This window comes from Naegleria gruberi (genome assembly GCF_000004985.1).
Source record: "Naegleria gruberi genomic scaffold NAEGRscaffold_7, whole genome shotgun sequence".
Classification (NCBI taxonomy): Eukaryota; Heterolobosea; class Eutetramitea; order Acrasida; family Naegleriidae; genus Naegleria; species Naegleria gruberi.
In genome coordinates this window covers 219,220-234,056 of record NW_003163320.1, presented here as the reverse complement: position 1 = coordinate 234,056, position 14,837 = coordinate 219,220, and the positions used below count along the sequence as shown (strand labels likewise).

The following is a 14,837-nucleotide window of genomic DNA, read 5'->3' as shown; positions in this document are numbered from 1 at the left end:
TAAACTATTGAGAAAATTCCAGAAACTGTTGGAGTATTTAACAAGACACAACTAGCTGCAAGAACAAAAGCACCAAATGAAATCATGGCAAATGTGAAACTTGTAGTCTCCCTATAATCATCATATTCAAGTCTGTACCAATAATCGATTACAATGGTATTTTCGAGAGGAGTTAAATTTTCATTTCTCCAAACAATGTACAGCACAGTTTTGTTTTCATTATTCAATGGAGAATTATCAAACTCCAAACTCGTATGATTCATAATCTTTGTTGCAAAGAATCTGGTTGCATAGTAATTTTCTGAAATTACAAAAAAGCTTCTTTCCAAAGGATTATCGAATATGAATTGTGTCTGATTCGTATAGTAGGCACTCAAAGCTGTTGCATCAATGAATTGATTATAGTAAGTGAGAGTATTTCTGAAAACGACAGCTTCCACTGATGCATTTGCTACAAAAGATAACATTATGAATCTTGCATTTCCTGGAACTGTCAATTTGGTGGTTGCTTGAGAAAACTTTGGTACATATCCTTTTGGTTTATAACCGAGTGGATAGTATGGTTGCAATTTGATTTGTGAACTTTCTACCAAAGTGTGTGAAAAATCTCTCACATACACAAATGGATAAATCAAGAAAATAAACGAAACAGCAGCGAAACACAATGTTACAGTCAGAAAGGAACAAATCGAAACAATATTGAAATACTCTCTCCAACCACCTCCTCTCATAGCTTGAATTTTCTCTTTCCAACTATTGGCATGGATGGTAGCCGAAGAAGAATTAAATTGTTGTTCTTCTCCTTGTTGTTGTTGGTGTAGTTGCGAAACGGAATTATCATTGATGGAATATCCATAATTTGATGATGGAATAGTCATCAAAATTGGATTATCGTCATCATGTTGTTGTTGTTCTTCAATTCTCCCACTCACTTGTTTTCTATCATCAAATGATGAATTGTAAAATTCTTCCTCTTCCACCTCGGCAGACGGAAAATCTTCAACAGGTGGATTAACATCTTTGCTGATACCACCACCTTCATTGCTCAATGAATTTGCTTGGGACATGTGTTTTCGCTCTTTTTTCCACTTGTCATTTTCGAGTTACGGGAGGAAAATCAAGTTTTTCATTGATTTTTACTGTGTTGCAGAGTTTGATTTTCGATATTCAACGTTCTAATTGGAGCATTTTATCCATACCTTATTGGATTTGGATGTATGAAACAATTTTAAGATGTAAAATCAATTTACTTTTACTGTTGCTGTTGCTCATCTTCTTTATGGCTTGAAAATGGTCCTTGTGAAACTTCTAAATGATCATTATCTTCCACTTGTGCCATGTTATTAAGAGCTATTGGATTCTCATGATGTTTCTCTTTCAGTAGATAAGTCTGACATTCTCCTTTTCCTTTCACTTCAATTAATCTCTCTTCAAATTCGAATAGGTCATAAACTCTTCCATAGGTAGATCTGGAAATTTGAATTCTACCTGGAAGTGATGTTGATTCCATACGAGAGGCAGTATTGATGGTATCACCCCACAGATCGTAGGCAAACTTTTTAAATCCAATGACTCCTCCAACAGCATCGCCTGTGTGCATGCCAATTCTCACATTAATTAATGTTTGATTTGATGTGTTGATATTCTTTAAAAAGGACATAATTTCAATGGCAAACTTTAACATTCTTTCTGGGTGATCGGAAGATTTACATGAGTGTAATCCACTTACACAAAAATAGGCATCTCCAATAGTTTTAATCTTATCAATCAAGTGAATTTCAGTCAGCTTATCAAATCCAGTAACAATCGAGTTTAGGATATGAACTAGTTCACTAGGTTGCAGTTTTGAACTCCATGCAGTAAATCCAACCATATCACTAAAGAAAACAGTAATATCATTCACTTTTTCATATAAATGCTCCTCACCATTCTTCAATTTTGAAGCCATGGACATTGGCAAAATATTCAAAAGTAAATCTTCACTCTTCTTCTTTTCCTCAGCAATTAATAAACTCTGTTTCTTTTCTGGAGTAATATCACGAATAAAGACAATCAAAATTTGTTTCTTTTCATGAATGGAAATGGAAACTGAAACCTTTGAAGAGAAATGAGTCTTGTTTCGTCTCTGAGACATTGCTTCGAATGAATCATGCGATTCACCAGTAGAAACCAATTTCATGATTCTCTCAGAATATTCAGAAGTGAATAGAGTTTGAATTGGTAAACCTAAAACTTGTGATCTGGAATAGCCAAACATTTCCTCAGCAGAATTATTGAAAATTGTAATATTTCCATCCTTATCACAAATAATTGCAGAATCTACGCCTCCATTCAATATGGTCTTGACCATTTCAATCTTTTCATCCTTTTCTTTCTCACTTTCAAAAGATGGCACTATTTTAGAGGAAATCTTTGAGGAAGGAACAACATTTGACATGACATATTCTCTCAATATCAAATTGCTTTCAATGAGATCTAAATTGATATAATTCAACATCATTCTCAAACAAGCTCTTTCTTTCCAATACCTATTCAAGGATGAATAACATATGACAGCATATAAAATTGCGGAAATAAAACATAAGCTAATCATAGAAGCTGTTATCCCAACACTTGAAACCTTTTCATGAGTGACAAGAGCAGAGATTAAAGTTTGTAAATTGGAAGTAATTGTCTGCGTAACATAGAATATCTTCCCAAAATATTCATTTACCATAAATGTCTGACTCTTTTTTTGGTAATAGAACACTTCATTGTAATCAAGAGCTTTTGTAATGTAATCAGTCAAGGCAGCAGTTAAACTGTGACAAGGATCAGCCATTGAAATAGTATCATTACAAAGATCAGATAATATATAATCAACATCATCATATTTTCCATAAATGGCAGATGTGTAAGAAGTTGATTCATCGCCTACCACAACATAATTCCAATAAGTTCTCAAATCTAGTAAATCTTGCTTATTTTCTTGGTTAACAAATGAAGGTTCCAAGGTTAAATACTTTATCCTATCAATATACCAGAGTAATCTAAAGTTGGTTCTTGCAGTTCTTAATGAAACTGCATTGATTGAACCGACAATATTCATGGATTGAGCACTTTGTTTGGTGTTGCTGTTGAGCTCTACAATGACTAGTAAGGAACATAGGCAGATGATGATTACAAAGAGGAAACTTCCAATCATTAGGATATTGCTCATTTTCAAAAGGTTATTTGAAGAGCTAATAGAATCATCTATTTTCTTTTCGAAATTGTGATAAACTTTCCCTATTTCATCTTTGGTTATTCTTCTAAATATTTCTTTGAGCTCAACAACAAGTCTTCTCGAGTGTGTGAATAATATTGTAAAGAAAATTAGTGAAATACTCAAATAAGTTACCAGAGTGGAAACTGTGATTATCCACAAGCGTTCAAAATTTGTTTCAATTGAAGATACACTTTCTTCAACAAATTTAGAGCACAAGCTATTGAAAGCTAAAGTCATTGGAATTCTATTGTAGAAAATAAATAAGAAAGCATAATTCTCATCGGTATTCGAAACCAGTCCGTCCATAGCATTAAATTCATTTAACAAGGTCTTTCCATGAGTGTACATAGCAGATAAATAGAATTGAATAGAGGCGTTGGTGGCTGTATATGCAGGAATTTCCTTTCCAATTAATGAATCATTTGTAATTGGAAGTTGAAGTTCGTATTGATTTTTCAAATATTCTCTGGCAACTTCTGGCATTAGCATATTATTGTCTCCAGCCGATACCACTGTTTTAACAGTATCCAACAAGTTATTAGTATAATCAATGGTAGAATTAAGTAGCTTTTCAGTATTATTTCCTCTCAAATTATATTCTGTTTGAAGTGCTTGAATCTGAGCTAATAATTTGTATGGAACTGAGGTCATTAGGCATACCTTCTCTTGCATGGTCATTCTCTCATTGATACTCTGAGAAAATACAAGTGAAACGGGAGCAACGATACAAATAGTTAGTACTGAGAGAGCACAGAATAGGAAAAACAATGTGGAATATACAATTGTTGACATAGGAGAGTTGATTGCCATTCTCAAAACATGATCTTTTCTTTCTTCGTCATTCTCTTCTACACCAGCAACACTTACTGAATCCCAACCATCCATATTAGCTCTTTGTGAATCTATACTAAACCTAGAGGTGTTCCCTTTATGGAATGAGGATTCGTATGCCTTAAACGGTTGCTTATTCTTATCTTCATCATTGTCTTGAGCTTCCTCAAATAATTGTTTTGCTAACTGGATTTCCCACTTGTATTTTTCCAAATAGGAAGCATACGATCTCAACAGAGTCTTGTTGGATCTATTAGAAGCCAGTAAATTATCATAAATTGTGTCGCATTCGTTATAAATTGAACAACTGGCACTATTAATCTGTTCTAATTTACCAATAGATGGTTTATCATTCAATAATTCTTTAAAGAATGACTTGTGGCATCTAGACAATGATTTCACTTTCTTTTCAACCATTACAAGTTTTCTTAAAACTTCAAGATTATTTCCATGAAAGGCATGATATTCTATTTCTTCATTTCTTAACATGATATTGAATACCTGAGCTAGTGATGGTGAAATTCGTTGAGATTTTTGTAATAGAGCCAATCCAATACTAAATGATTGAGAACTATCATAATCTGGAATACCACCAAATGATACAAATAAGGAACTGACAATTAACAGTTCAACATTTTCAATTGGTTTGACTAGTGTGTTTACAGCATGTTTGGCCAAGTCAAAATCGCTTCCTTCCCTCACTTTCATTTCTGGAGCACTATTGCTTGCAAATCTTAGGAATAGTGAAAGACTATCTTGTTTCTTTTTTGATTTCTCAAGAAGAAGCAATGCTGCGGAACTGTCTTCCTTATTAGAAATCATATTTCTGACTGATTTCATTTCAATTACTAACCAAACGTAAGAAATAATAAAGCCAGATCCAAAAGAAATGACTGCCGTTGCAAAAGTAACACCAGTCATTATTCCACCAATCTCTTGTTGATTCAATTGATTCGAGGAAAGAAATTGCAAAATTAAAGTTGGGATTGGAGTAAAAACTTTCAAACTAACCAATGCCAAATAAAAGCAATTCTCCCATTTTCTAAAGAATGGTAAGGATTTCATCGTTACTATAAGCAGGAATACGTTCATTACAATCTTCACAATAGAAGCAACATAGGTATAAGGTCCTGTACAAATAATAGTTGAAACTAAACTAATTTGATTCACAAAATTAAAGAACATGAAAGGCGAAATTGAATACAATGAAAACCAAATTCTTTTGCTCAATTTAGGGCTCGTTTCAGCAGTTAAAAGTGTTGCAATAGCCGTCAAACCAATATTCAACAATATTCCAACACATCCTATTACGGTACAAACTATTTGTATCACTGAGCTGAAAGATTGACTTGGAAAATAATATAAAGTTCCATTTTGGGAATCCAGATTTGGAGATAACAAAATTGCATGAATAGACAAGATGAATAAAGTAAAAGTTCTTTGGAATAACAATGAATTCAGCAGAAATGTCTTGATCCTTCCAAATAATTTTCCTCCCTTTCTTGAAGCCCATTTACAATAATAAATTCCAAAACAAGTTGAAAATTGTAAAATTAGAAACGCTATTGATAGTGAAATAATTAGAAAGTAAGGATAGAATTCAGATGCCCAATTGATTGGAAAATACAAAGCTCTCCATATCCAACCAGGTATAACTCCCCACAATGTTCTAGTATCGTCATCTCTAATCATTGGTGTTGAAAGTGATGAGAGTATTACAGAGTTGTATATCAAGTAGATATGATAGAATATCATTCCTAGGAACATGTAAGTATTCTCGTCACCAACTAGTGTATCTTTAGGTCTTAGAGTTGTTATCAGTGAGAAAATACTTATTCCTGCATTGTTTACAACACTTTTCCCACCCAATGATGAAGCAAATGAGCTTGAAGTGGTAGAAGTTCCTGCTCCAAATTGAGAGGAAGTTTCTGCATCGTTTAGTACTACACTTCCTGCGACTCTAGCTGTGTTTTGTGATTGAGGAAACACTCTGGACGTCATTATGTTTTTTTGATTTTGATTTTTGAGCTATTAGCTGCCATATCGTTTGATGATCAGAGATTTCTAGGACAGTACATTTTCTGATGAGCACAAAATGAATAAGAACACTAGTCTGAATATGGAGCCAACGATTATTTTCGCATGGCCCTATTATAAGTTAATGCCTCTTGATGTTGTATTGCAATATTTGATGGAAAGTGACAATATTCAAACAAGAAGCGAAATTTGCATAAATAATCCCTTCTTAACACGTCAAACCTTTGCATCTTGTCAATATTAATGGTATGATTCATTTGCTAATGTCTTCTGGTTGTTCATTGCCCTGTTTTTGAATTTTCTCTTTTTGGACTATCTCATAGGTTATTTGGTGATGTCTTGATGATGTTGTAAAGTGATATGATCATCATTCAAAAACCTGTTGTCAAGAATATCACAATGTGATAAATACCACTCTTGTTTCATTTCCTTGTATGATTGTCATCCAGGACTATTCTCATCAATTACATTCAAGTCAATATTTTCAACATAATTGCCACTCTAAAGTGTTTAATCTTCTCCGTTCTTTACTCATAAAAATATCAACAAAATGGTATCTTTGCCCACAGTGAGTGGTATCTTTGGGCCATCCAAGTGATTTCATCTTTTCCGATGAAGAACAAGTTTGCCACCGAGTAAGCTTTAGTAAAAGTTAAAGAGAAGAGAATTTTTTCTAAAATGTCAATAGTAAAATATTTTGTAAATTGATCTGAAGATGACACTTCTTCTAAAATTGATGTGAAAATTCAAGTTTTTAGATAATCTAATAGAAAATAATATTCCGCACCAAATGAAAATAATTTCGAAGTTTTATACAATTTTTTTTTTGTTTGAATGATGTGTTAGAATCATAATTTATAAATATATATGGAAAGAGAAAAGGGAATGAATCATCATGGGTGTGGTGATGTATTTGGTTTTTTACTTTTGTTCACCATCATCATTTTGCTATAATTATTCCGAAACAGGCAATGTTAAATATCATCATCATCATTATATTTAATAATATTTAAATATTATAATTAAATATTATAAATATATAAAAACATACCATCAATTCATCAAACCAATTCTTAAATTCATTCCATTCAATTTCACCTGATCCATCTTCATCCAAAATTGCCATAGCATCATCTAATTGACTATCAGTAATATTCTTCATAGAATCATCACCCATAGCTTCACCAATATCCCGAACAAGAACTGATAACTCGTCACGACTTATTGTTCCATTGCCGTCACGATCATAAAAATCGAAAAAGAATTTTGTCAATTTTTCATCAATTTTGGCGCCTTCGATGGCTTCTGCTAAAAGTGTTAAATCTTTGAAGAGATTTCCTGTTGGTTTTACTTCGAAGAATTTGAGAACTGGTTCGAATTCTGTCTTTAATTTGACTGAGTAATCGTAGGCGTCGTTAGGCATTTTGTTTTAGTATTATTTTTTTTAGAAGTTTTGATGTGTGAAGTAAAATTGTGACGGCTGAAGGGTAAGACAAGAGGACAGGTCTTTGCTTTACAAGAAATTCAAATGTTAATATTCTCAGAGGTTGAAGAAAATTGAATTTTATTGTCTTTAAATGCTTGTCGATTGGATTTTTTCAATTACCATTCAAATGTCAAGTTATTTATTTCTTATTCAGCATCTTTTGGAGTTGTTCTTTGAGTTTGGAAGATTGAGGTCTTTGATATGGATCTGTCTTCCAACATTCTTTCATGAGATTTATGAATTGTTTAGTTAAGGTTTCAAGTTGGTCAATTCCAAATAATTTAACATCAAAGGTTCTGTAATTCAATAACCAATCTTGAGTGTTGCTATCATCGAATGGGATGAATGGTCTGAAATTAGCCTTACTCAGGAGAATACCTCTTGAAAGTAAATCTTTGGAGGCTTGGGCAGACATTTTTCGATGTTTGGCAATTTTTCTAAAAAGTGAAGGATGACATTGATCATAAACGGACATGTCATACGGTGGTAATTCAAAGAATAGCTCCCACATAACAATAGCTAAAGAATATACATCGGAAGATGTGTCATAATCCACTGAATCATCAAAGCTGCCATCTGTAATTTCATCTTCATCTTCATCATCATTTACAAACAGGTCAGTGTACATATTTCTCAAAGTAAATAGCTCAGGTGCCATATAATGTGGAGTACCTATAACCTTTGTTTCAGCTCTATCCGCTTTAGTACTTAATCCAAAATCACAAATCTTGACTTCTGTTACTTCTGAAATAATATTTTCCTCTTCAGACTTGACATCCAGTAAAATATTTGCTGATTTTATATCTCTGTGAATCACTGGAGGAGATCTTGTATGACAATGTTCCAATCCTTGACTAACATTGTAAATTATTTGAATTTTCAAATCCAAACTCATTTTCTGACCTCTCCTTATTTTGTAAATGATTGAATTTAGGGCGTGAGGAACGTATCCCATAACCATGGAAGGAGATCCATTATAGAGAGTATATCCATAAAATGTAACAATACTTGGATGTCTTAGACCGTTTAACATTCTCATTTCCTTTTCAATGTCTTCAGAAATTCCATTTGACAATTCGTCCATGTCATCATTTGGAACATTGTTATGGAACTTTTTAAGTGCAACTTTGATACCAATATAATTGGCGACGTAGACTTTTCCTTGCCCACCTTCCATGGCTCTGTATTGTCCCTGAATTGGTTGAAAGTCACTCGGATTTAAAAACAAATCCTTCGAGGATGTGCTGTGAAAACTGGTTTCTACCAATGATGTATACATTTCCCTATCATCGACAAGATTCTCCATTCTTTTCAAATTTTGCTTTGCCTTAATAACTTTTCTCAAATACAAGGAACAAACAACAAGGAGAATGACTAATAAGGCCAAGACAATAACTCCGCCAATCGATGAGGCAATATACACTGCCTCTAAAGGGACTCCACAATCACTACCAGCGTAACCAAGATGGCATTCGCACTTGTCATGATAAATACAAGTTCCCGTTCCCTTACAAACATTTGCCTCACTCGAAAGTATTCCAAAGCAATAGGAAAACTCACAATTTGGTCCACCATATTTACCATGGGCACATGAGCAAGAGTTGTGAGCCAAACATTGACCTCGCAATGGTCCTCCACAACATGACGGCTCAGTAGAGAGAATTCCATTACAAGTTGGAACTTGACAATTATTGCCATGATATCCTAAATTACATTCACATCGATCCTTATCAACACAGGTACCATTTCTCCAGTTACAAACTCTTGAAAGATTAGCACTGATACCAAAACAATGAGGAACTTCACAATTCTTTCCTGAATAGCCGTTCTTACATTTGCAACGGTCAGCTGATGTACAAGTACCACGTCCACTGCATACAAGAGGTGACGATGACAATTCAGAAAAACATATTGGAATTTGACATTCGTTTCCTGTATATCCATGTTTACAGACACAATTGTTTAGAGATTCACAAATTCCTTGATTCAAACCGCTACATGCCGTATTATTTCTCATTGATTTTCCACTACATGTTGGAAATTCACAATATAATCCATCATATAGTCCATCTTTGCATTTACACAAATTAGGGGCCAAGCAATCTCCCTTTCCACCACAAACTCTGTCGACATCAGATGAAGGAATTCCAAGACAAGTTGGAAATTCGCAATCAGTTCCTGCATATCCATTCCTACAATCACATATCGTAGTATCATTGATTGCTTTGCATTCTCCATTAGCAGAACATACTCTTGGATCAGTTTGTGTAATATTGTTACATACTGGAAGTTCACATTCAAGTCCAGTGAAAGAATTCTCATGACATTGGCATAGATTTGGTAGAATGCACTGCCCGTGACCACTGCAGGCACTACTCTGATTGGAATATTGATTAAAACATTCAATTACATTACACATAGGTCCATGATATCCCAAGTTACATTGGCAACTTTCTACATCAATACAAGTACCTTGTGAAGAGCAAACACTGTTATTATTTGCTGGAACACCATAACAGATTGGTATTTCACATTGAATACCGGTAAACTGATCATGATTGGAACATTCACAAGTGTCAGGTTTCACACACTTGCCATGTCCTGAACAAACAGAGGAATCGTTTGAAACTTTCCAAAAGCAAGTAGTATATTCACACTCAGTTCCTGTATAACCTTTTCTACACGCGCAAAAATCTGGTGAAGAACAATTGCCATTTCCAAAGCACACATTAGAATCATTCGAATATTTTCCAAAGCAAGAAATAAACTGGCAGTCCTCTCCAACATAGTTTTCAAAGCATGAACACGTATTTGGAGCTTCACATTTACCATGTGATGAGCATACTTCTTTCTTATCAGATTCTATTCCCCTGCATTTAGGATATTGACACTCCAATCCTCCAAACATGTCATCTGTACAGGAACACTGATTCTTGGCAATGCATTTACCATGCCCAGAACAAACAGTTGCATCTGTTGTGTTCTTTCCAAAGCAAAGTATTCCTGTACAATCATCTCCAAAATATCCATCATAACATTGGCATTTGTTAAAATCTTGACATTCCCCATTTTTGGAACATGTGGAATTAATATTACTTGGAATTCCATAGCAAATAGGATATTGACAATAATCTCCATCATATTTAGAGTAGCAATCACATTTGTTTGGTGCAATACATATTCCATCATGTTTACATTCATTTTCGCAGAATGGTTCACAATTGAAATACGAATCTATCTTATATCCATATGAACATTGAAAACTAATCTTTTTCACTTGACCTTTAAGAAATTCAGAAACATATAAAGTGCTATTCTTTTCATCCAAACTCATTCCTGTTGGAGAATCTATTAAATCTGTTACTGTCATTATTGTTTGATTTGTCAAAATTTTTCTAATTCTATTATTTGAAAAATCTGAAATAAACCTCACCAACAGATGTTACCAATACAGATTTTGGATTGTTTAGAGAAGCTTCTTTAGCAGGAATCAAATCCCCATTATATTTACTTTCACCATTTCCACAAATAGTTGAAATAATTCCGTTTTCCACTTTCCTAATTCGATGATTGCTTGTATCGGCTATATATAATATATGGTCTGTTCCTTTAGTGTTTCTGGTAACGTATATAGATTGAGGCTCATTCAAACTTGCGTCAACTGCCTTGATATCATCTCCATTAAATCCATTGTCACCATTTCCACATATGGTTTCAACAGTTCCATTTTGTATCTTTCTTATTTTATGATTATTAGAATCACATATATAAATTATATCATCCAATACGAATATATCCGTTGGATTACATAATTGAAAAGATTTTAAATCATTTCCATTCTTGGAATCACCACATTCACCATCACCAATTAAAGTATACATAAAATTCCCATCAATAACTCTAATTCTCTGATTCCAAGTGTCGGCCACATAAATCAATGAATTATATTTAAAAGCTTTTTGTGGATTGGCAAGTGTAATATTTAAATATGTCAATTGACCATCTCCGTTAAATCCAGCAACATCTTTCACACCCACAATGACACTATAATTAAAGTAATTATTCAAATCTACATAGAGGATTGTCTGACCAATGGTATTGGCCACTAGTAGTGATTGATTGGTTATGGAGAGGCCAAACGGATTAGTCAAGTTTCCCACAACAATTGTTGAGATCCCAAGAGCTTTGTTACACATTGTTCTTTTTGAAAACAATGCTAAAAAGACAAACAATAGAATAAGCACTTGGTGAGCAATGTATTTCCTCTGAAGCTGTTTCATTTTTTTCTCATATTGACCTTTAATCACGTTTCGGCCATTTTCCAATAACTAATGCGATATGTTTTAAAACATGAAAAAATGGAAAGAGAATGTGTAATGAGACTTGCAGTCATTCTGTTGTTGCATCTTCTCCTTCTGTGTGGTCATCCAACTCATCAACAACAAACAAGACCCTTCTCTGTCACTGCAAAATATTCACAAAATGGTGGAATCACATTCTCCAAGAATATTGCCTTCACAAATTACAAAACCAAATATTCATTGCCGAAACCAGTGGAATACACTGTAGATGGAGTGTGTGATCAGGGGGTAGGTAACACTTCCTTGTTGGGTGAAACGTTACTTTCCTCTACAATCACTACGAATGGACTAAACAAAGTATTATCAGAAAGTATGAGTCCACATTCACCACTATGGCCTTTTACAATGAATAGATACAAGAGTTTCTATTCTAATGTATTGAAACTAAAGTTATCGTGCACAATTAGTGCTCAGTACTACATTACAAGTGAAGCAGATGAGAAAATGTCAATTTCACACAATAGTGAAATGATGAGTGCTCTTGCAGCTCTTGAAAGAAGTACAGATGAGAAAATTTTCAATAATTTCTTTCAAATTTATGGTCCCTATGTTGTGACAAATATCAAATATGGAGGAATTCGATTGTTTGCTAATTATAGTAGTAGTTCTTGTGCTTCTTCGCAAATAATTAGTAATCAAGATGAAATATTAATAGGAGGGAAAGGAAATTCGACAACTTTCGAACAAGATATAATTCAATATCCAGGAAAAGCCGGTTTTTCAATTATGACTTTGAGTGAATATCTTAAAAAGTATGAACTAACCAATGAAAGAGTATTACAAATGTTGAGCCAGTCAAATTTACCACTTCTGGACACAAATTACATTGATCAATCCTTTGATAATTGGTACTCACTTTCAGATAGTTGCACGAATAATTTATTCATGTTTGGCGAAATCACAGCTGAATCGAATAAGGATCAATCTCAATATTTAAGTTATTACAAATGGTTTTACAAATTGGTTCCATTTTCAGAGAGTTTAAACTATATTAATTTTATGAATTATAGAATTTTAAGAAAAAGGGCTATTGGAATTCTTTCTCACGAAAAATCTGACAAGTATGATTTGCCAATTTATTTGGCTCAAAATTACAAAATTCAATACCAAAAGATAGCTTATGAATCATTTGTGACTGGTTCCAAAGCAGAAGTTGACAAGGTGGCAAAAGACTCAAACACATATGTTTATCCAATAGGATACTGTTCTTCAAAGCAATATGCGGGAATGATTGAGCTTAATAGGTATTTTAATTATTATCATTATTATGGAAGCACAGCACCCTCACAATTCAAAAAAGAATATTTTATGTGTTATATTTATCCTGCCTCTTAATCTGTTTCCAATTCCACACAAACTTTGAAATATATCAAATCAGGATCTCCTGATTCGATTTGTTTCTGTACAATACCAGTATCTGGAGGATATGTATAACCAATATTGTATTCTAAAGGTGGTGTTGAAGGTGAATAAATACTCAAATAATGTCCAAACCCTTCATTGATGCTATACTTGTATAAATTCAATGGCTTCATACCTTTTAACTTGACTGGAGAGCAGTAACCCAAAATTCCTAAAGGTGTCCTACTTCCAATATCTGATTTCCAATAGGGTGCTGCCTCTCTGAAATGTCGGTAGTCATTTTTGTTTTGGCTATTAAATTCATTCAAATCAAAATATACTGGTCTAGTGAAAGGGTATTGAGGTGGCTCATTATTGGAACGCAATGAAAAGAATTTTGATTTATGATTTCTGTCAAAATTCATTGTTTCTGAAGGACCACATTTTAAATCTAAATTCCAAACCTTTCCCATAACCCCATATTTGAAAATGTTTTCTGATTTGGTTTGATAACCATAGGTTCTTGAAATTAAGTCATTTGTGTACACGTTTGGAACATAGCATGCATAGTGTATATAGATTTCATACATATTAGAAAGTATAATATTCTTACAAGGACGGTTTTGCTCCAAGATCGATTGGTATACATCTCTACTAGAAATACTTGTTAACAATGATTTTTCAAATCTAATCATGTTTTTGATCACCTTACTAGAGGCCAAATTCAAATTTCTAATAAAATCACTCATCCTAATCAACTCAACATCAACCATAGTTGGATTCCTATAGACAGAATAAGACCAACTCTGTTTATCCTTTTCAGAATAACCACCAACAATTTTCACTTTTGAACTATCTCTATTCACACCTAAATTTGAAGATTTTACAATTGTCTCAATTCTACTTCCTCCATATTTACCTTTTGAAACTAAAGGTCCATAACTATTGTAAAATAAAGAATAAACTTGTTCATTATACTCCATAGGAAGTAGTGAAATAATTTTCTTGAAATTAGAATCAAGATTTGCTGAATTAGTTTTGTACGCAACAAAGGTTTCACTTTGAAGTGAACACGAATGTTGAATGTCAAGAACATTTCCAAATATATTTGAATAGTCATTAGTATTGAAATTCCAAAATAAATTTGGTGTAAATTCAGAGTTATTAGGTGTTGAATTTTGGAAGAGTGTAGAATAGCCACTTTCGAATTCGCATACATTCGGCAGAACATCCTGAGGGTTAAAATATCCCTCAACAATAATGTTTGTACTCGGTTCGGTGATAGGAAGGGTGAATAGATCGGTCGAGGTTGGATTATATCCTAACATTGCATACATGGGAGGAAGTATGCCTTTAGAATAACCGTTACATTGTGAGAAATCAACACCTGTGGCAGTGTACCTGCACGATGATGATTTTACTTGTTGAATTTGTTCCATCATTTGTGAGAGAATGTCTGCTGCTGCATTGACAGCAACAACATCACACAACAAGACGAAACAAAACAAGGCCACAATGTGCTTGGTGTACATTT

At 33.5% G+C, this 14,837-nt stretch overlaps 5 protein-coding genes across 5 annotated transcripts; all 5 read right to left on the bottom strand.

The window, feature by feature from the left end:
* Positions 1-1,252: 1,252 nt before the first annotated feature.
* Positions 1,253-1,873, bottom strand: NAEGRDRAFT_31005 (uncharacterized protein; the record flags this gene model as incomplete). The annotated part of the gene is made up of 1 exon (XM_002681002.1): positions 1,253-1,873. One exon carries the CDS (start codon positions 1,871-1,873, stop codon positions 1,253-1,255), a length of 621 nt encoding a protein of 206 aa, XP_002681048.1.
* Positions 1,874-7,124: 5,251 nt separating this feature from the next.
* On the bottom strand, positions 7,125-7,538 carry NAEGRDRAFT_78476 (uncharacterized protein; the record flags this gene model as incomplete). The annotated part of the gene is made up of 1 exon (XM_002681001.1): positions 7,125-7,538. The coding sequence occupies one exon, from the start codon at positions 7,536-7,538 to the stop codon at positions 7,125-7,127; it is 414 nt and encodes a 137-aa protein (XP_002681047.1).
* Positions 7,539-7,740: 202 nt separating this feature from the next.
* Positions 7,741-10,935, bottom strand: NAEGRDRAFT_63569 (uncharacterized protein; the record flags this gene model as incomplete). Its single annotated transcript, XM_002681000.1, has 1 exon — positions 7,741-10,935. One exon carries the CDS (start codon positions 10,933-10,935, stop codon positions 7,741-7,743), a length of 3,195 nt encoding a protein of 1,064 aa, XP_002681046.1.
* A 70-nt stretch (positions 10,936-11,005) lies between these two features.
* NAEGRDRAFT_63568 (uncharacterized protein) lies at positions 11,006-11,797 on the bottom strand (the record flags this gene model as incomplete). Its single annotated transcript, XM_002680999.1, has 1 exon — positions 11,006-11,797. The coding sequence occupies one exon, from the start codon at positions 11,795-11,797 to the stop codon at positions 11,006-11,008; it is 792 nt and encodes a 263-aa protein (XP_002681045.1).
* Positions 11,798-13,254: 1,457 nt separating this feature from the next.
* On the bottom strand, positions 13,255-14,835 carry NAEGRDRAFT_78475 (MAC/Perforin domain-containing protein; the record flags this gene model as incomplete). The annotated part of the gene is made up of 1 exon (XM_002680998.1): positions 13,255-14,835. One exon carries the CDS (start codon positions 14,833-14,835, stop codon positions 13,294-13,296), a length of 1,542 nt encoding a protein of 513 aa, XP_002681044.1. The 3' UTR covers positions 13,255-13,293.
* Between the last annotated feature and the right edge of the window lie 2 nt (positions 14,836-14,837).